General features: G+C 49.1%; 9 protein-coding genes and 1 non-coding gene across 10 annotated transcripts; 7 read left to right on the top strand and 3 right to left on the bottom strand.

Annotated features, from left to right (window-relative positions):
• The first annotated feature begins 266 nt into the window (after positions 1-266).
• DEU56DRAFT_525971 (uncharacterized protein) lies at positions 267-1,630 on the top strand. Its single transcript, XM_041346637.1, has 5 exons — positions 267-326; positions 380-924; positions 972-1,283; positions 1,345-1,424; positions 1,487-1,630. The coding sequence occupies exons 2-5, from the start codon at positions 403-405 to the stop codon at positions 1,611-1,613; spliced, it is 1,041 nt and encodes a 346-aa protein (XP_041205497.1). The 5' UTR covers positions 267-326; positions 380-402; the 3' UTR covers positions 1,614-1,630.
• Positions 1,631-1,977: 347 nt separating this feature from the next.
• Positions 1,978-2,282, top strand: DEU56DRAFT_742215 (ribosomal protein L38e; the record flags this gene model as incomplete). Its single annotated transcript, XM_041348919.1, has 2 exons — positions 1,978-2,038; positions 2,131-2,282. Coding segments are annotated over 2 exons (213 nt in total), but the record flags the coding sequence as incomplete, so codon positions are not given.
• A 258-nt stretch (positions 2,283-2,540) lies between these two features.
• On the bottom strand, positions 2,541-4,395 carry DEU56DRAFT_742147 (uncharacterized protein; the record flags this gene model as incomplete). The annotated part of the gene is made up of 7 exons (XM_041348915.1): positions 2,541-2,820; positions 2,867-2,942; positions 2,994-3,278; positions 3,327-3,486; positions 3,540-3,798; positions 3,857-3,960; positions 4,051-4,395. 7 exons carry the CDS (start codon positions 4,393-4,395, stop codon positions 2,541-2,543), a joined length of 1,509 nt encoding a protein of 502 aa, XP_041205495.1.
• A 115-nt stretch (positions 4,396-4,510) lies between these two features.
• DEU56DRAFT_819883 (snare protein YKT6) lies at positions 4,511-5,517 on the top strand. The gene is made up of 4 exons (XM_041354046.1): positions 4,511-4,826; positions 4,879-5,102; positions 5,165-5,275; positions 5,327-5,517. The coding sequence occupies exons 1-4, from the start codon at positions 4,589-4,591 to the stop codon at positions 5,351-5,353; spliced, it is 600 nt and encodes a 199-aa protein (XP_041205494.1). The 5' UTR covers positions 4,511-4,588; the 3' UTR covers positions 5,354-5,517.
• Positions 5,518-5,552: 35 nt separating this feature from the next.
• DEU56DRAFT_t88 lies at positions 5,553-5,623 on the bottom strand. Its single transcript has one exon. It is a non-coding gene; the product is annotated as a tRNA-Gly (tRNA).
• Positions 5,624-5,693: 70 nt separating this feature from the next.
• Positions 5,694-7,456, top strand: DEU56DRAFT_819881 (Thiolase, N-terminal domain-containing protein). The gene is made up of 6 exons (XM_041354045.1): positions 5,694-5,884; positions 5,937-6,304; positions 6,358-6,812; positions 6,867-7,059; positions 7,116-7,227; positions 7,285-7,456. The coding sequence occupies exons 1-6, from the start codon at positions 5,882-5,884 to the stop codon at positions 7,321-7,323; spliced, it is 1,170 nt and encodes a 389-aa protein (XP_041205493.1). The 5' UTR covers positions 5,694-5,881; the 3' UTR covers positions 7,324-7,456.
• A 1,955-nt stretch (positions 7,457-9,411) lies between these two features.
• On the top strand, positions 9,412-10,573 carry DEU56DRAFT_525833 (uncharacterized protein). Its single transcript, XM_041346636.1, has 3 exons — positions 9,412-9,661; positions 9,720-9,923; positions 9,979-10,573. The coding sequence occupies exons 2-3, from the start codon at positions 9,749-9,751 to the stop codon at positions 10,410-10,412; spliced, it is 609 nt and encodes a 202-aa protein (XP_041205492.1). The 5' UTR covers positions 9,412-9,661; positions 9,720-9,748; the 3' UTR covers positions 10,413-10,573.
• A 165-nt stretch (positions 10,574-10,738) lies between these two features.
• DEU56DRAFT_903183 (uncharacterized protein) lies at positions 10,739-11,382 on the top strand (the record flags this gene model as incomplete). Its single annotated transcript, XM_041356627.1, has 2 exons — positions 10,739-10,841; positions 10,892-11,382. 2 exons carry the CDS (start codon positions 10,739-10,741, stop codon positions 11,380-11,382), a joined length of 594 nt encoding a protein of 197 aa, XP_041205491.1.
• A 782-nt stretch (positions 11,383-12,164) lies between these two features.
• On the bottom strand, positions 12,165-14,911 carry DEU56DRAFT_742131 (concanavalin A-like lectin/glucanase domain-containing protein; the record flags this gene model as incomplete). Its single annotated transcript, XM_041348913.1, has 10 exons — positions 12,165-12,201; positions 12,277-12,358; positions 12,411-12,503; positions 12,558-12,723; positions 12,898-13,040; positions 13,267-13,350; positions 13,406-13,541; positions 13,587-13,722; positions 13,971-14,138; positions 14,184-14,911. 10 exons carry the CDS (start codon positions 14,909-14,911, stop codon positions 12,165-12,167), a joined length of 1,773 nt encoding a protein of 590 aa, XP_041205490.1.
• A 186-nt stretch (positions 14,912-15,097) lies between these two features.
• On the top strand, positions 15,098-18,520 carry DEU56DRAFT_915605 (glycosyl transferase family group 2-domain-containing protein; the record flags this gene model as incomplete). The annotated part of the gene is made up of 12 exons (XM_041357761.1): positions 15,098-15,451; positions 15,497-15,821; positions 15,867-15,976; positions 16,021-16,384; positions 16,429-16,929; positions 16,986-17,168; positions 17,216-17,561; positions 17,610-17,687; positions 17,757-17,869; positions 17,924-17,938; positions 17,990-18,131; positions 18,298-18,520. 12 exons carry the CDS (start codon positions 15,098-15,100, stop codon positions 18,518-18,520), a joined length of 2,754 nt encoding a protein of 917 aa, XP_041205489.1.
• Between the last annotated feature and the right edge of the window lie 1,030 nt (positions 18,521-19,550).

Raw genomic sequence — 19,550 nt, 5'->3', positions numbered from 1 at the left:
GCGCCCTCAGTGATTTGGAAAAGACTCATGGCGACCTGGTGGCAGAGAAGAGGACACTTGAAGAGCGTTTCCAAGACACTCAGCGGAGGCTCCGCGATTTGGAGGTTCAGATCGAGGCCGAGGATAGAGAATCTTCTGAGCTGGGCATTCACAGGCACCGACTAGTACAGCAACTGCAAGATGAACGTCAGCAGCACCAGAAAGACCTCGCAGAACGTGATTTCACCAGCGACCAGACGCGAAAGAAATATCAAGGTTGGTGATTACTTTGGTAAAAGATGCTTTCTGACGAGAGGCTGCAGCTGAACTAGCACAGTTGAGCGAAGGTACGTAACTACGAAACTTTGGGTGTACACTTACGGAACCACATTCATCCCAGAATTGCAAGCGCAGCGAGATACAATGACAAGGCTACGAGAGGATAACCGCAAAATCCATTCCGACTATGACGAGCTGCAGCTAAGATTCGATGACGAGGTGTACAACGGAGGCGCCTGGAACCGGGAGAAAGATCGGATGGAAACAAAGATCGCCGATCTAACCAAAGCTTTTGAAGCATCGACTGTTGCTCAATCCGACCAGCAAGCGCAGATCGTGTCACTTCACTCGCAAGTTCGGGAGCTTCGAAGCGTTCTCAATGATGCTGAGGCAGACCGAGCGATGCTACAGAAGGCGCGCCGCTCTTTGCAAGCAGAGCTTGAAGGCATCAAGCTTGACCACGTTGATGCAACGAAGATGACTTCAGATCGAGAACTACAGAAGCTGCAGCTGAAGAAACAAGATCTTGAGCGATCTCTGGAGGAACAAGAAGATCGCGTAGCTATGGCCTTTGAACGCCTCAAGAGAGCTGAGGCGCACGCCAACGAAAGTCAGCTGGAACTTGATCGGACCCGCGTCGAGAACACCGAGCTCGACAGAATAAATGTAAGTACCTGAAATATGTTTTCCAGCGTGCTCACTCTGTCCGACAGGCACAGCTGGAGGGGCAGGTCAAAGACCTAAACGTCCGCGTCGTTGACCTTGAGACGAAGTCATATGCAAATTCCCCTCACCCATCCTCCACTGTCAGGCAGTTGCAGAGCCGTATTGATGAACTCACTAATCAACTCAAGCAAGCATCAAGCGAGAAAGTCGACTCCAACCGCTTGCATAGCTCTGACAAGGCAATTCGCGACATACAACTGCAGTTAGCTGAAAGCGAAAGGCACCATATCAAATTGGAGGACGAGCGAAAAATCTCTGAAGGTCAAATAACTTCGCTCCGACAGACGCTAGACAAAGTTGTCAGTCTTACCTCTTCATTGATCATCTGGTCGCTTGGCTAATTCCAGTTCTCGTCAATAGCAAACGAGGGAGAGTGAACTTGAGCGCGTGAAACGTCGCCTGGAGCGAGAGGCCGTGGATTCCAAGCAGGCAGTGCTGAAGTGAGATTAATTCTATTGGTCTTGACAAGTTGAGGATGGGATGTTTACCCGTCATATTATAGCCTGCAACGTGAAGTGGAACGACTACGCGCTCGCATTAATCGACCAATGTCAGTCGTTAGTGATGGAGGCTCTACCCTTGCAGGATCAAGCGTCTCGACGGGATCACCCCGCAAAGCAGCTCCATAGCGTTCAAATGTTCATCATTGATTCATTTCATAGTCACATCTGAGACACTCCGAGTCTGTATATAACCATTTCAATACCAAGCACATATTTATATCTTGTAGACATAATCAACTCAATATGCTGTCTGTGTATAACATGTATCAACCTAGGCTCTGCAAGTTGCATCATGTTCGGGTCACGATCTGTACAATCTCGGGAGTTTGCGAATAGCTATCAAAATAAGGTTCAGCCACCGAGTCCCACCGAGTAGCTGGCAATTGTTAGATATAGTAAGCAAGACTTCAAGACTCAGTACTTCGTCATGGTGCGCTCACGGCTGCTGGCTATTTGGCTCTCTTGGTCTCATTGCTTATGTCTATGTTAGCCCAAGGAAATCCGGGATATTAAGCAGTTCATCGAGATTGCGCGGCGGAAGGATGCTTCCCGTGCGTTTATACTGTTATTGTGCTTCGACGACACGCTGAATTCACGCGTACTAATCTTGCACGAAATTTCATGCATTGTTTCATTCATCCAGAGGCCCGCATAAAAAAGATCGCCGCAAAATCTGCAGCTGGAAAGGTGCAGACTAAGTTCAAAGTGCGGTGTTCACGATACTTGTACACACTTTCTGTGGACGACCCAGAGAAGGCTGAAAAGCTCAAGCAGAGCTTGCCACCAGGTGCGTGATCACTCTTCTAACGCGCTTCGTTGCCTGATGTATGGGCGCAGGCTTGAGTGTGGTAGAACTCGGCGCAACACCAAAGAAGAAGTGAAAACTTTCTTTCATATCACACTTTAGTATCATGCATGCGTCGCAGCGGAGGGGCACCGATCGACTTATGCATCACCGACCTATGATAAATATGCATGCAGGTCACATGTACTTGTCTCATTATGCGAACAAAGACATAGCTTTCGCCTCGCTTGACTTATACAGCCTTTGATTCATACACTCATCCATTCTATGATACCCAACATGACGCACGAGCCTAGAAGTGTGCATGTACCGATAATTACGAATGCTCGAAGCACCTGCTGCACTCTCCTTTCTCGTGGACGACTTCCACGAGTCCTCAGTGACTCGATGTCGAACATGGTTGTGGGAGTATGAAACCATCTGGTAAAGGCCAATTCCAGTAAAATTATTAGTAATTGAGATCCGTCCAATGCGGGCAGGGGAAGTGAGTTGAGAAGGTATAACGAAAGATTGGTGAGCTTTAGATATCTGCACAAAGTCAGCCACACAGCAGTTGTTAGTCCAAGGGACGTACTGAAGGAAATCTGCGAACACGAGGGGTAGTCCTAGTGGTATGATGCCGAAACGCGGCGCGAAATGTGTAGTTTGAACTGAGAATAGTCTATGTCAACTACCACAAATGCATGATTTATAGATAATACCTTGTTCCCAAACCTCGTACCTAGGGCCGCTCCAGAGTACGACGCGCTTGTCTTCAGTGCTTGTCCCTTGCTGATGCACCGTAATCCGTAAAATATTTCGGTCTCCCCTCGGTTTGATGCACGACTGCGACTCCAGACACGATGTTGAAGAATCGCATCGGTTTTGCATTTTGGACAGTATGGCTATCGGATCGGTACAATACTCCTCCACCGTATTTTCGAATGACACAAAACAAGATAACGATAATTCACTATTATCAGTAACCGCGCAACACTGTTGATCGTCTGAGGAGGCACTAAGTCAAGCAGGATGACGCAGGGCACTATGCTCACCACTAAGCCGCGACGCATCCACACACCATCCCTGCTTGTAAACAGCCGGTGTGGGTTCCAATAGATAAGCGGACCATGCATCACGAGATGAGTTCAATGGAAGATCGTCGAGTGTCGTTAGGAAAGATCCAACAGGAAGATGCATGCTCAGAGGGGAATTCTAAAAGATATTCAGCAAGGAAGCAAAGCAATCATGCCTGATATCATACTGACTGCTTCAACATGGGCCACGATTAGCCCTTGGGCAGAAACATCTTGATAGCCTACTGACAGTATCCGTTGTCCGACACCAGACCAGGCCACACCCATTAGAATCAGCCAGAGCGTCAGGTTATGAAAACAGCCTGAAGTTATGACCCGTAAACGATCGAGTAAAGACAATTCTTCTACCCTTGCAGAAGGCAACGTCACGAATGCGGCGGGGAACATCAAGGTGATAGATGCTCCTGCCGCCAAAATAGGAATCCGATGACTAGAAAAAATGCGAAGTTGCGGCTGATGCACTACGCCATATGTGATGGGAAACATACATTGCTGCAGTGATAGCGTGCCCACTTTCATGAACAATTTGACTGATGCAAAGGGAGAGTAGAATCAGCGGTAGGTGCTTTAGTGGAACGGTCAAGCCAGGGATCTACATGTAATAAAGTGAGTACTTCAGATGGTCAAGCAAAAAATACTGGAAGCGATCCACGCAAATGCATATGCAAGGCATTTAACTCACAATTGGGTTGACAGCACGCGTGACGCTAGAATATGTCGTTGGGCGACTGGTGACATCAAAAGCTCTCTTCAACAACGACGCGGAAGTATCTGACGCAGTCAGTCGCAAGAAAGCGGAAGACAAGAGTGACACCATAGTCCATACAAGCAGAACAACAGCAGTGAACATTCCAAAGACAACCAGTACGCTGCCAGTATCGTAGAACATGAGCAAAAACTTCCTTGTCCGGAGATAGTTTCTACTGGCCAACCGCAAAGAAAAGGTGTCATGATGAGCATTGAATGCTCGGGTTTGCACGCGAAGGTGAAAAAGGCTCCTCGGGATCCCAGCAGCGAGCGATGTCATCCTCGCTGGCTGAATTCTGCGGAACAGGTGCATGGTCGGTAAGTACTAGCAATAGTCGATTCGCTCAAAGTGGAACCCTGTATGAAGTTATTAGTTGTTGACTGTTCATATATGTACATAATCGGACCCTGAGCCGGACTACGCATTTACACTGACAGCGTAGTGTAGGGTGCCTCTCTTCTCATCCACGACCATGAAGATCTTCTCACTCTCAGTTGTTCTTGCACCCTCCTCAGGCCCTTGTTCAGTTCTTAGCTCTGATTCAGATGTCTCCAGCTTCTCGTTTTACCAGAGAGGTTCCGTCAGCGAGTTTTTGACGTTCTTCACCAAGACCGTCATAGAGAGAACTCCTCAGGGTCAGCGCCAGAGTGTACAAGAGAACAATTACACAGCACATGTGTACAACAAGGGTGGTGCGGAGCAGCTTGCAGGTGGGTCAAAGCTCTTGATGGGATGGAGTTATCGAGCTCACTTCCACCTCAGCCATCATTATTACTGACCAGGAATACCCCGTTCGACCTGCCTTCTCTCTTTTAACAAAGCTCCTTGATGATTTCACTGCCAAAGTTCCCCAATCTTCCTTCGCAAACCCAGGGTCGATATCATTCCCAGAGATCCAGACCTACATTCAGAAGTACCAGGATCCTCGGCAAGCTGATACAATTATGCGGGTACAACAGGAACTAGATGAGACAAAGATTGTTCTGGTAAGGTTTTCTCTTACTGCGAGAATCATTTCGTGTTTTATTGGTGTGACGGTGTATTGTAGCACAAGACCATCGAGTCTGTTCTTCAACGCGGGGAGAAGTTGGATAACCTTGTGGAGCGATCGAATGCTCTATCCTCGCAGACAAAGATGTTCTACAAGACAGCTAAGAAGGTTAGTGTTTGTCTTTGATATCTGGGTGGTTCTGTCTGACAGCTTCACTAGCAAAATTCATGTTGTGTGATCATGTAGACCACCGTTTTGCTTTCCTCATTCATGTACTCTCTGCGTTGCGGTTGTCGTTACGCGGACTAGGTAATTAGTAACACATCCGTCAGTTCTATATTTCACCTGTCGTGAGCCATTGTGAACAGTTTCTTGTCATCATGATCGAGCAAATGAATGAGTTTATGCGCACTTTGAAGAGGAAAAAGAATGGCAGCAGCTCGAATGCATTAAGAGGGAATCGAACCCCCGGCGGGTCGATGGCAACGACCCAGGTTACCACTACCCCATTAATGCTTGTGATAGGGATGTGGCTTTGATTTAAACTCATGTGGTTCCATATAAATGGCAGTGCATTCCGGTACACGCTCTGCCAATACGGATAATCGGTTACTTTGACACGTCGTACGATCGAATATCTTTTCCTCGATCCCGAATAATCTGTTTCGGATCCCATTGGCATAAAAGCCAGCTGAATCATGGTGTTTGCAACGTGTTTTTCATCCAGACCTACATTTTTATCCTCCATCACCACCTGATCATCCTTCCTGTAAAATGGTATGGCCCATCCCATCGTAATTCTGGATAACAGTCACTCACAACCTCACAGCCTGCTCATGAAGCTGTTATTGTCGCTGCGTCTCGTACGCCTGTCGGATCCTTGTACGGATCACTCAAGACTTTGACTGCTCCCCAGCTTGGCGCTGTGGCCCTCAAGCACGCTTTCGAGCAGTCGAAAGTTGATCCCTCAGTAGTTGAAGAGATCTACTTTGGCAATGTCGTCCAGGCTGGTGTTGGTCAATCACCTGCACGTCAAGTAGCACTCGCTGGCGGCATGAAGTCTGCATCTGATGCTACGACCATCAACAAAGTCTGCGCTAGCGGCATGAAGTGCATTATGCTTGCTGCCCAGAGCATAGAATCCGGTTACAAGAATGTAGTCGCCGCTGGCGGTATGGAGAGTATGAGCAACGCTCCGTGAGTGCTACAATCCCAATTACCAATTTGCGCAACATTGACATGTCTCATAGTTTCCTGCTTCCCCGCACGAACCCTTTGTTCGGAAAGTTCGAGACGAAGGACTCTGTTGAAACTGACGGTCTCTGGGATGTCTCCAACAACTTCGCCATGGGCAACTGCGCCGAGGCCACTGCAGAGAAGTACGACGTCAGCCGAGAATCACTTGATGAGCACGCAATCGAGTCGTACAAACGTGCTGATCGCGCATGGAAAGCTGGCCTTTTCAATGCCGAGATAGCACCTGTCACGATCAAGGGCAAGAAAGGCGACACCATTGTCAAGGAAGATGAGGAGTACAAGAAAGTCATTTTCGAGAAGGTCCCCTCCCTCAAGTCAGCATTCAAAGCAGGCGGTCGCATCACTGCTGCCAACTCTTCAAACCTTAACGATGGCGCCTCTGCTCTCATATTGATGTCAGCAGAGAAAGCAAAGGAGCTTGGCGTGAAACCGCTCGCCAAAGTGATTTGTGAGTTCGACTTCTTTGTGTGACTTGTACATTGTCTGATGTCATTTCCTGCAGCATACGCAGATGCGGGTGTTGAGCCCATCGACTTCCCCATGGCACCTGCGGTCGCTCTCCCAGAAGCGCTCAAGAGAGCAAACCTGACTGTCGATGATATCGCACGTTTCGAGGTCAACGAAGCGTTCTCGGTCGTCGTCCGTGTCGCCGAAAAGCTCCTACAACTGGATCCTGCAAAGGTCAACATCGATGGGTGAGTTTTTTTTCTACTTGACGTGCAAGATTGTATTTGCTAACAGGATTCAACAGTGGTGCTGTCGCACTTGGTCATGCGATCGGAAACTCGGGTTCTCGCATCGTGGTGTCCCTTGTTCATGCCCTAAAATCTGGGGAGTATGGTGCAGCAGGCATCTGCAACGGGGTAAGTGACTTGTAATTATCCATGCCATCTGATTACTCAAACAATACCTTTGTCTAGGGTGGGGCTGCTTCCGCCATTGTTATCCAAAAACTATAGTTGTTATACTTTCATACTTTGTTTGTTCCTGGACGACCGTATCAACAAATCATACCACTGCTGTATCTGTATTTTCCGAATAGAACTCAAAATTTAAACGTTCCATAAAAAAGCCTTGAAACAAAAATCCACATTCAGAAGTTTGCTATCTTGCTCGACTCCTCGCGCTTATCTCTCGGCCGTTCAAAATGTCCGTTCGTATTACAGTGATGGTCATTGGAGGACCGAGGCGCTATAGTTGTCGTCATCATAGGCACGAAATTGACATGTTGCAGGAATAGTCTGGTCTTCCTGGGAGCCTGAGGAGAATAGAACACAAAGAAGCGAACACGTTGCGTCTTGGCAGAAACGTCCTAGTTACATGATCTGATAGCAATTCAGCGAAGACTGGACAAAGAGCTCGCAGCTTCTGGGTCATGTGCAGAAACGTCCTAGTTATTACATGATCTGATAGCAATTCAGTGAAGACTGTAGACAAAGAGCTCGCAGCTTCTGGGTCATGACGAGAACCTCTGAGTCTGGCTTGGACTCGATCATCTTGACAAGCGTTACGGCGTTGTGACTTGTCGGCACCGCAAGCACTTGACAATGACATCATTTCCATGGGGTGTAAGTTTAGTTCGTGCACATCTGGACACTTCGCATAACGGCTATGCGCAAAAGCTTGAATATCTTCTGCTGCCGTACTACACGTCGATCGATATCAGTACGTCATTTCATGTACGCAGAAATTTCAATTCATCCATGATGCCCACCTTGACCAGGGACCAGGCCTCGTGAGGTAAATGTTGTTCGTCGCGAGGATACGCAGCAATATAACTCGATGTTTATGGCCTTCTGTATGAATGAGGTTCTCGGTCTGGCTAATGACACGAACCGATATGAACCGCGTCACTATATTTAGCGGGTCTGATCTGACCGTCTATACCTCAAGCAGACTCGATTTGTGGAGTTACTTCATGAGATAGATGGACAAATGCCGGGATAGTAGCTAGAATTCATGGACACTTCGAAATAGTAGGAGGGGGTCACGAATGGCAATGGGCCATTCGGTTGCCTACATTCGCATACCCACTTCCATCAGAATTCCGGGCACCTTAATCGCTATCTCAAGACGACAACAAAATATTAGAGGATATCAGGCTCTCACAATACAGACGACAGATTGCGGAACACAGCTCGTAGTGCACATTGCAGAGTGCGTCTTTGAGCGTTGCCGTGGCCAGTAATTAAGATGAGAAGATAGCCAATTTCTACGGAGAAAAAAAAAATTAAAACACAAGGATTAATCTCCTTTGACATACCTCATCGATCGTGTTTTGAGATGACACAACGAACTACGAAGCCACCGCACGAGTTCCCACTCAAACCACCGTACAAGGTCAGATATATATTCGACACTAAAAACATACCGCTCTATGGCTTGGTGCTATCAGCGTATTTTCTTCGCCTACCCTTGGCGCAACCGGATGCAACTGACGTAGAATCAACGTACCCTTCGAGGGCACGAAGCACGACACAGTCGCGTGCACGGAATGAGATCTCACACGCGCAACATACTCGCCCACGCTTAGCGCGACCGGATGCACTGACGTAGAATCAACACGTCCCTTATGCGTTTGAAAGCGCGTAGCACGACTCAGTCGCGTGCACAGAACGGACACAATGAACCGTCACTGATGCAGAGAGGAGGTGCAAGCGGCAGTGGAAATGAAGCTGGGTAAGTTTGGACCCTGTCAGAACGCTTTGTAAATGAGGCAGGTGCGTAGAGCACAGAAACGCACCTTCGCGATGGCATAAACCCACCAATAGTCTCTCTTTTTCGTATGAGACTGGGAGCACCAAGGAAGTCATAAAGGTAGCAGTTCATTCGGAGATGTAGCGACAGCCTTGATGCACATGTGTGGGAATATGAAGATAGGTATCAAAGCCATAGCACAGTTTCTCATGAGAGCCAAGTTAACGATGATCTTGAGGAAAGAGCTGGGGAGGTGTGGTGTACGACATCATATACATACCCTACAGGCTGCAGTGATCACGTTAGTTCGGTATCTGCCGCAGCAGTTCGTGAAAGTCGCTACGCGCCAACGCTCGCTAAACCTCGTCGATCATCGTGATCTACACATGCTGTCTCACCGAAAACGAGAACATGACAGATCGTTCACAAGGAAACCAAGTGAAATTTATTTCATGTATTCTTTGTGTACTCATCTCGTATAGCCAAACGGTAAACTTGTGGCGGCGCTTGCAAGTTACAGTTGCCCGGTCCTCGGGTAGCTACCTGTGGCTCTGATGCTTTGATCTCCACCTTCCTCCGTGTGCCCACTCCGTGATTCCTGCAAGTACTAGTTTCAACTTTGGCTTACTAATTGCTCACAGTGTCAATATTTGTGAAGCTCCTATCTCCTAATTTCGGCCAGCTATCATGACAGCCCTAACTCATGTATCGCGCATGCCCTATCGTTTATTTTCCCCCTCAATCTCAAATGCTCATCCGCATTCTGTGTCGCGCTTCTTTCATTTCAGTGCAACCCAGAAGAGACTACGCGATACTGAATCCGTGAGCAAAGAAATTCTTAGCGGAGAGACGGATAAGAAAGGTACATTGCATGGTTTGTAAATTCTGGATCAACGTTCTAATATCATCATAATCAGTTTTTAACCTCGGCGGATACCACATGTCTCCCTCCTCAGCTCGTACCTTCAACAGGACTCTCGGTATCAATGATAGTCGATTCGAAGACGGTCACCTGGAAACCCCGATCAACAACTGGCTTGCAGAAAATAAACCGGACGTTTTGTGTGGATGCCTCACTTGGCTGTTTGACCCCCGTATCAGTCGTGTGTTCTTCTTCACCCATTTCTGTGATTCAATGGAGCGGCCAGAAGAAGATGAGGAAGATTTGCGGGTCAAGAACTGGCTACAGGAGAATGGTGCCACTGGTGTGGAATGGCAAACCTTTTATGACAATAATGGCTTCACTCGCTTCGGGTTGCGACCTTCCTCAAAGCCGAGGGACTGGGTGGTTGAAGAAATGACGGTCGAAAAGTATCTGTCTCGGAATCGCAGGAAACTTGTTGGCAAGTAGTGTGAGGTTTGGCTAGAGATTTAACATTGTGACTGTCATAGCAATATATATGTCCAAAAGTAAAGTTGCCTCCTTCCGGTCTTGCACCCCCAAAACTGGTTGGTTAAGTCCATAGGTGCGGGAGGACTCAAATCTCAGAGGCTACAAAGGTTCCTCGCGAGTCAAACACCCCTAATGGAAACTCTCCTATTTACTCAACCATATATACATTGACAAGTCAAGACCTCCTAATATTGTCTACTGATATCATGACAGCCCTAACTCATGTATCGCGCATGCCTCGTCGTTTTTTAACGTCCTCAATCTCAAACGCTCGTCTGCGTTCCATGTCGCGCATCCCTCCTCGTCCCGGTACAGCCCAGAAGAGAATGCCTGATACTCAAAAAGAAGAAGTGAGCGAATGCCTTTTTAAGTGGGGAGATGACATAGGTGCGCCGCGGTTTCTGTTGTGGTCTGGGTTCTAATTCCATGACACCCAGATATCAATCTCGGCGGATATCATATGTCCCCCTCCTCAGCTCGTGCTATCAACAAGACTCTCGGCATCAATGATTCCGAGTATAAAGACGGCCAACTGGAAATCCCGATCAACACCTGGCTCAAAGACAATAAACCAGACATTCTGAGTGGATGCCTTACATGGCAGTTCGACCCACTTAGCAGTCGTGTCTTCTTCTTCACACACTTTTGTGATGACTGGGTGTGGCCAGAAGAAGACGAGGAAGATCTGCGGGTCAAGAACTGGCTAAAGGAGAACGGCGCCACTGACATGACGGAATGGATAGCCTTATGGGACGAGTATGGTTTCACTCACTACGGGTTGAAACCTCGAGCAATGTCGAGTGATTACAGGAATTCGGTGCCAATCAGACAGTTTATCGACAATCCCTGGACGTCGCCCGCGAGCAAGCTTAGGGGCAATCCGGACAAAGAAGAAAAACCAGATTACAACCCTGACCAGCAAGATTGAGAAGTTTAACAGGGGGATATAAAGAAGATTAGCAGCCTATCAGTGTGTACCAACCAATTTCCTACCATGCGACATTGTTTATCTGGTCGGCCGTACCGGACCAGGACGATGCATGCCTCAATATTCAAAGCTTGATGTCCCCAATCCCTGGACGTCGCCCGCGAGCAAGCTTAGGGGCAATCCGGACAAAGAAAAACCAGATTACAACCCTGACCAGCAAGATTGAAAATTTTAACAGGGGGATATAAAGAAGATTGGCAGCCATCAACCAACTCCCTACCATGCGACATTGTTTATTTGGTCGGCCATGCTCGCATATTATCCATTACAAATTCGTCGAAGGCAAAAACTTTGATTCTATCCCGATGATCGCCAAGACTAAGCAAGCTGGATGGTCACCGGCGCCGGTCAGGGGGTTACATTCGCCTCTCAAGCTTGCACTAATAATATTACCATCACAAGCACACAAAACAGTAGCGACAAGGGATGTATGTGCAACAATTTCAATGCTTCAAGCTTCAAGCTTCAAGCTCCAATACAGCTTCAAGCCCCAAAACAACAAGAAAGGGCAAAAAAAAAAAGAGTGATACGAGCATGCAGCTCCAGAATCTATGATATTGATATGACTACGAGGACACCCAACAAGTGTTCTCTCCCAGTCCGGGTCCATGTCCGTGGCACGTATCGTTGTAAATATTAGTCCGCTTGGGTTACGGCTTGCTACTGTCTGCGTCAACACTGAAAAGTTACCATTCGTATGCACATCAAGCGGCGCGTAGGGTCTACGTTCCGCAGAGCTTCCACATCTTCACATAGTCACTGTTTGAATCACCGTCAGTATGCGGTTAACCCAGAAACGGATGAAGCAGGAAAAGCGAAAGGAAAGGGACTCACATCCTAAACGCACGCTCATCCGCGCTCGAAGGCCACGTAGCGCTCCACGTACTCTGAGCAGCCGCAAAATCACGCATCGCAGCTATCGACCATAAAATTAGCCCTACCACCAAACCAAAAACCCAAAAACGCACTCGCAGACCCATCATACCACATCTTCCCACCAACACTATCAGGGAACCACCCGCTCGTCCCACCAACCGCAAGGTCAATCACGAGGTAAAAGTCTGTTCAAGTCAACGTCAGTATCCAGTTCCAGAGACACCAAAAAAGACACTCACCCTGATCAAAAGGAGCAGCAGCACTCCCCCCATACGCCGTACTCCACGGATCCTCAACAACCACTTCCTTGCCGCTCGACGCGTTCATAGCTACACCCGGGAACCCACCTACGTTGAAGAAATAGGAGTCGGAGGATTTGGATGAGATTTTGAGGTTGATCATTGCCTGTTTGGGGTGGTTAGTATGATGGAGGTGGAACGGGGCTGCAAATCGGGTATGGAAATAGGGGGGACGGCGACGGGTACGGGTACAGCAAAATGGGTACAGCAAAACGGGTACCGCAAAACGGGTACGGAGACGGGCACGAAAAAGAAAGCTGCGATGGGAACGGGAACATACCTGCAACCGATCATCGGTATAAAACCTCATCCACTCGCCAGTCCACTCGAACGCATAAACGTGGAACCCGTCGGCAAAGTTTCCGCGTTTGGTGCTTACCCAGCCGTAGATGCTTTTGAGAAGGTTGGCGGTGGTGGTTGTGCCTGGGTGGGTGTGTTAGTGTCAGGGGGGTGACGTGAGGGGTGAAGTGTAGAAGGGGGGTGACGAGTGTCAGAACGTGGGATGTGGGGGGGAATGAATCGCGCAAAACGTGTAGTAGAACGTAAGAATAAAGCGAGGAATCCAAAACGCAAAAACACGAGGAATGAACAAAAATAAAAACACGAGGATGTAATTGAACCGAACGCTCACCGGTAGAAATGGGAGTACTTCCTCCCGCAAACGGGCCGTAGTTCAGGGACGAGCGGACATAGTTAGATCCTTGAGCGGGGTATGAAGGGAGGTTGCCGCGGGCTTCCATTAGCTGTGTGGATGGTCAGTTTTCACCACGCGGCAAGGGGAGCGAGACTTGCATCGATTTCACCACTGATAGGCCACGCCCCATAAACGCCCGTCCCCTGAGATGAGTTTCCTGTGCTGTTACCCTGAGGAAGCATCCAGATAGCTGGCCAGAGCCAGTCGCCTTGTGGCAGTTTCGCGCGGACCTGAATATGATAAACATCAGGCTAAATGATTCAGATGGACCGCACCTCTACACGACCGTATTTGATTGTCTGTTTTCCGCGGGTATTGAGCCTACCGCTCATGACGGGGTTGATGACGGTACCGGACTGGGCGGATGATACGGCTGTACATGGGTTGCTGTTGCTGCTTGTTGAATTGCTGCTTGTGGTAGAGTTAGTCGAGCCGGTGGTAGTAGAGTTGCCAGAACCAGTGGTAGTAGAGTTGCCAGAACCAGTTGTGGTGGAGTTGCCCGAGCTAGTTGAATTACCTAGAGAGAGTGAGCGTGGGAGTTGTGAGTGGTGGGGTTACGGACCTGTTGTGCCGTTGTTTTGCCGACGGGCTAGTTGAACCCACGCGCCTTGGTCTGTCCCTACACAGGGTGAGCGACGGTATGAGTGATGGTATGTAACTGACCTGATCCTGCTGTACAGCCTGGGAGCTGATAGGTGCCGCCATCCATGACGGCAGTGTAACCGCCGTCGATGGAGTCGCTTGTGAGGGTGGGCATGATGTATAGCTGACCATTTGAAATGTAGACGTTGGAGGGATCTTCTGTGGTCATTTCAAATTCGCCGTTACTAATCAAGGGTTAGATGGATTCGCGGTGTAGGAGCGTGACGCACCCAAAACCACCGAGTTCGACGTCGAGACTCCAGTTGTTTGAATCTAGGGAACTGGTAAAGTCGTCTTGCATGACGAGACAGAGTTGGCTGGGCTGGAGAATGTCGACGCTGGTCCAACCTTGGAAGCAGAGTGCTGCTGCTGCGACGATGCCTAGGATTATTGCGAAGAATGTGACCCACCAGCTACCGGATTCGCAACGACGTTTCTTTGCGAGCCATGGTTTATCGATATCTGTGAGTTTCGCTTTAAGTCTTGTGCTTTGGAGAGGCTTCTTCTGTGTGAGTGGGAGTGCGATGACAGAGGGATTAGCGGACAAGGGGGGGAGTGGAGGTGGAGACCATATTGAGGATGGACGGGAAGCAGGGGATAGGAAAGGAGAGCGAAAGATTGTTGTAGCGCTGCTTGCGCGTGGTAGCTGTGAGTGTTGCAAGTTTGATAGAGAGAAAGAGCCGTTGAATGATTTATAAGGTGATTCTTGAACGAAAGGAGGGTTTGGAGTTGGAAGACGTGGACTATCGAATGGGTTACGATGTACGCTGTCTAGACTTCTTCTTCTTGAAGTTCCAGGTATTGGATCTGGGTTACCCGGGTATGATTGAAATGGAAATGTAAAGCTAGAAGGTGGTGGGTCTCTTGTCCGTCTTTTTAAATTTCGTGAGTCTTCATGATCATCCTGAGTTGAATGGTCATCTGAACTTGAAGCTGTTAGAAAGAAAGGACGGGCCATTGAATGAAATTACAAGCGGGTGTTCTCTCCCTTTTGTGAGTCTTCGGTGTTATCTTTTTCACGTAATGACCGGATGACGCGTGTGTAACAGGCACAACTCAGATCTCAGATCTACAGATTCAGATATCTATCACCGCGCCATTTATATCATGCATCCTCACTACACTTCCCCCCCCTTCACCGGCCATGGACTACGACAGATACGACGCTACCCTCCACTACATCTTCAAGCAGACTCAGGGTGACGCTTGGTTCAGGCCACATGAAGACCAAGTACCACCAGGCGTATGTCTTCGTACTCATGACGGTCAATTCAGAGTATTCCCATACGAGACCGCCGCCCTCGCTCCATTCGAAGCTGCAGTAGCTGCACTCAACCCACTCGTAGCAGTAAAAGTTAGAAGTGCGGCAGTTCATGCTGCATTGGCAGAGCAAGCAATCGACGATTGTATCTATGTCGACGCAAACACACGAATCCAAGTACTCGATTCCATGTTTCTCCTTCCACAAGCAGAAAAGGATCAGAACGCTGCTTTCATCGTCAGTCTCTTTCTTTTTGTTTATATCACGACTCACTCTTCTTAGCGTGATGAACGCGTACTCGTCGTCTGGAGCGACTCTCTCGACACAATCATACCCATAGCACGCGACTTTGAAGATCGTCTCATTCGTCTACTCTGGCGTACAAGGCCACCACTACCATCCACACACGAACTATCCATTTACTCAGAGAAACCAGTAGACCCTAATCTAACTCCCTCTTCTACCCTAGATTCAGAAGTAAAGCGCAACTGGTTTGGTCGCCCAATTCAAGATCAGGACCCAGAAAAGGTTACTCAGAAACCAACTGCCCGTCCCATCATGCTCTACGCTCCAGTATACAACGGCCTCGCTGCCGCACTCGCTTTCAGTACGTCCAATCCTCTCTCTAATTCCTCTCCTCACCCTCTTCTAGTTTTCATCGGCAACGGTCTCCGCACCCTCCTTACAGAATTCCGCCTAGACGGCAACTACACTCATTTCGCCCTTTGTGCTCTCATGCCTCTTCTCTTTTGCGTCTCTCTCGTATGTTTTCTCTTGTCTCATACCCACCCGCTAACACTTCCCAGTTCTTCACTCTTCAAATATTGCAAAGCGTCACTTTTGCTGTCGGCCCCATCGCTCATTACCACCAAAACAGTCGTTACTACTCTGCAGTCCCTCCTCTCCCAAACCCAGTCGTCGACAATGCACTCCCCCACATCACTATCCAAATGCCCGTCTACAAAGAGTCTCTCGCAACAGTCCTTACCCCCTCCCTCACATCCCTCAAAACCGCAATGCAGACCTACGCACGTCACGGCGGCACATCAAGCCTCTTCATCAACGACGACGGCCTCCGCCTCCTCCCCCCAGACCAAGCCAAAGAACGTATCGAGTACTACGCAACACACGGCATCGGCTGGATCGCAAGACCACGACACGGGCACCAAGGTCAGTCCCCCACATACCGCTTCACGCACGCTAACACACCACAGGCTTCACACGCGCCGGCCGCTTCAAAAAAGCCTCAAACATGAACTACGCCCTCGACATCTCCCTCCGCCTAGAACGTATCCTCGAAGACCTCCAATCACCCGCCCACAACTCCCTCTCTCACAGCCAAGCTGCATCTTTTGCCAACCAAAACTTTAACCCGAGCACGGACAGCAATCTCTTCACGCCTCCTAACCCGCCTTTCCACCGCGCGAGCACCAGTACCACGTTCAGCGGACAGAGTGCTCATACTGAAGGTGGCAGCATCATCAGCGTCCCGGGTCAGTCGCCTGGGACCTACGGGGTGCAGTACATTGGCAAGGATGGCGATGATCAAAGCTTTGTTCCACCTTTTGCTACTGGAGCTACTGGTGGCGGGAGCATGCCCGGCACGCCTCGGCCCACAGCTACGCCACGCGCCACGACACCCGAGCCCCCCACACTCGCCACAACGCACATCGAAGACCTCGAAGAGCGTGCCCTTCAATTAGCCATGGAAGAAGGTTGATCGCATCTTCCATCAACCAAAAGTATCAAACTGATCAAAAACCAAAAACAGTGTATCAAACCTCCCAAACAGGCCATCGGCCATGGGCAGCAAACGCTCGCGCATGCCGAATCGGGTCTATCATCTTGTTGGTCGACGCTGATACTATTGTTCCGGCAGATTGTTTCCGCGACGCTGCGAGAGAGTTTGGAGAGGATGAAGGTGCCGAGGTCGGAGTTCTACAGCATGAGAGCGGTCAGTCCTCCCTTTCCTCCCCACGCACGCACTAACACCCCGCACAGACGTCCTCCAAGTCGCCCACCACTACTTTGAAAACGCCATCGCCTTCTTCACCCGCCGAATCAACAAATGCATAAGCATGATGTGCGCAAACGGCGAAGTCGCGCCTTTTGTGGGGCATAATGCGTTTTTGAGGTGGAGCGCGTTGCAGGATGCGGCGTTTGTTGGCAAGGAGTTTGACGCGCCTGATTCTGGTGCTACGGGCGCGTCTGGAACGGGTACGGGTGCAAGACACGGAAAGGCAAAAGCAACGCACCAGGGAACTCAGATCAAGATCTGGAGCGAGGATAATGTCAGTGAAGATTTTGATATGGCGCTCAGGCTTTTGAGACAGGGGTATATCGTCAGGTTCGTCCTGTTTCCTTTCGAGGGGAGGTGATGTGCTGACGTGCACAGATGGGCTACGTATTCACAAGGCGGGTTCAAAGAAGGTGTATCGCTCACTGTCGATGATGAGTTGAACAGGTGGCAAAAGTATGCGTATGGGTGTAATGAGTGCGTTTCTTGTTCCTCATTCCACTCGATATTCATGTTCGCATACAGGCTACTCTTTAACCCCTTTGTCAAATGGTTCTACAAAGGCCCCATCAACAGCCAGATTCACAAATTCATGTGGAGCCCTGCACCGCTCCATTACAAGATCTCGTCGATGGCCTGTACGTCCCATCCCATTTCTCGGCATGCTCACACTGACTGTATCGTATTGATAGACATGTTCTCATATTGTACGTCCCCCCTCTACCTAGTCCAGGTACAAAACTAACTAATGCACACAGATGGCATAGCAGCCTCAGCTACCATCTCCCTCATCAACTACATCATGCTCGGCTTCCAATTCCCTACAGATGATTTCTACATGCACAGTTTCGAGATCTGGTTAGCCACCTTTGTGGTGTTTTTCGGAGCTGGCAGTGTGGGGTATGTGCTTTTGCAATATAGACTTGGGGAACGAGGAATCGTCGGCGGGGCGATTGAGTGTTTCGGGTGGATTCCATTCTTGTGAGTGTGTTTTGTGTTTGCGCGCGATCGCATATCATTTCGCATATTCTAAATATCCAACAAAACTGACGCGTTATTGAAACAGCTTCTTCTTCTTCGGCGGACTAAGCATCCCGCTCTCGCAAGCCATCCTCGCTCATCTGTTCTCGTACAACATCCAATGGAGCGCAACAAAGAAGGAGGTCGAGAGGTCGAATTTCTTCAAGGAAGTGCCAAAGATCTTCAAGAGGTGCGTTTCTTTTTTTCTTGTCAATTCAATTTGCTTTGCTTCTGTTTCGGATTGGCCGTTCCGTGTTGTCGTCGCTTGATTGGTGTTTCCGATATCGCTTGATTAGACGCGTTGCGTTGGCGCCCACTTTTTTATTTTGCCGAACATGCGCATCAGTTCCGATCCGAGTGTTATCTCCGATTTTGGGGATGACCATGTTTGTTTTTCCGGTTACGGTGTTCCTACGTGCCAGGGCGTGTGTGCTGAGACGGGCATGCGCCCCTGGTGCTGGCACAATGCAATGCTGGACATGGACATCGCCGCTGCAGCACAGACATGCGTTTCTGATGATCGGAAGACATGCATTTGCGGTCTTCAGCTCCAAACGACCCTTCTCTCTCACACCCGCTGCACATATGGACCTGGTGCGCCCATGACTCGCACACCCCACTTTATCGCTTCGCGAACAAGTCATTTCGATCGTCTCTGTTGACTCGAAGCCCGTGTCATGTCATCATGTTCACCTGTTGCCTCGTTTCCCGTGGTGTGGTGCGAATCGTGCGACATCCGCACTTGTTATTCGCTTCTTCTTTTTTGCCATGCTTTTTTCCTTTCTTGCTCCCTTGATGTCATCATTCAATTCAGTGCTGACGGACATCATTGGCCTCTTCTCCTCCATATAGATTCTGGTTCCCCCTCCTCATATGTATCTTGCTGATCGCGGGTATCGTCATCGTCAGTACGCCGCTAGTACCATATCAGTGGCAATTGACCGGAGATGCGTGGGCCGTTATCTTCCCATTGTCGGTTGTATGCGCTTGCCATATCCTGTTCCCGGTACGTCCTTGTTAACTTTGTCTTCCATTCCCGCAATTGGCGATCGAGCGTTATGGCACATGCTTCTTTCAACGTTTCTAACATCTCGCCATCTCGTCCTGTGCTTCCTGAACGTTCTTCACCTTCTTCGACGTTTGGGCATCTCACTACCCCTTTTTCAACGTCTTCTTTGCCTCTACTCGCTCATGAAGTATCTATGCTAACACCGATATATATAGATCGTCCTCAATCCATGGCTCATGATCTTCTCGTACTAAGTCAATGCACTAGCACGTTCTCGCACTCGGGCAGGG

This window comes from Suillus clintonianus, assembly GCF_016758775.1.
Source record: "Suillus clintonianus strain FC179 chromosome Unknown DEU56scaffold_70, whole genome shotgun sequence".
NCBI classification, from domain to species: Eukaryota; Fungi; Basidiomycota; class Agaricomycetes; order Boletales; family Suillaceae; genus Suillus; species Suillus clintonianus.
This window is presented reverse-complemented; position numbering and strand designations above follow the sequence as displayed.

Excerpts from the sequence above, each read along its gene's own strand:
- DEU56DRAFT_525971 (XM_041346637.1), top strand. The coding sequence starts at position 403 with ATGACAAGGCTACGAGAGGATAACCGCAAAATCCATTCCGACTATGAC. Across the intron at positions 1,284-1,344 it reads GACAGACGCTAGACAAAGTT|CAAACGAGGGAGAGTGAACT; the intron begins GTCAGTCTTACC and ends TCTCGTCAATAG. Across the intron at positions 1,425-1,486 it reads TCCAAGCAGGCAGTGCTGAA|CCTGCAACGTGAAGTGGAAC; the intron begins GTGAGATTAATT and ends GTCATATTATAG.
- DEU56DRAFT_819883 (XM_041354046.1), top strand. The coding sequence starts at position 4,589 with ATGAAGATCTTCTCACTCTCAGTTGTTCTTGCACCCTCCTCAGGCCCT. Across the intron at positions 4,827-4,878 it reads TGGTGCGGAGCAGCTTGCAG|CCATCATTATTACTGACCAG; the intron begins GTGGGTCAAAGC and ends CTTCCACCTCAG. Across the intron at positions 5,103-5,164 it reads ATGAGACAAAGATTGTTCTG|CACAAGACCATCGAGTCTGT; the intron begins GTAAGGTTTTCT and ends GGTGTATTGTAG.
- DEU56DRAFT_525833 (XM_041346636.1), top strand. The coding sequence starts at position 9,749 with ATGACAGCCCTAACTCATGTATCGCGCATGCCCTATCGTTTATTTTCC. Across the intron at positions 9,924-9,978 it reads CGGAGAGACGGATAAGAAAG|TTTTTAACCTCGGCGGATAC; the intron begins GTACATTGCATG and ends CATCATAATCAG.
- DEU56DRAFT_819881 (XM_041354045.1), top strand. Across the intron at positions 6,305-6,357 it reads GAGAGTATGAGCAACGCTCC|TTTCCTGCTTCCCCGCACGA; the intron begins GTGAGTGCTACA and ends CATGTCTCATAG. Across the intron at positions 6,813-6,866 it reads ACCGCTCGCCAAAGTGATTT|CATACGCAGATGCGGGTGTT; the intron begins GTGAGTTCGACT and ends CATTTCCTGCAG.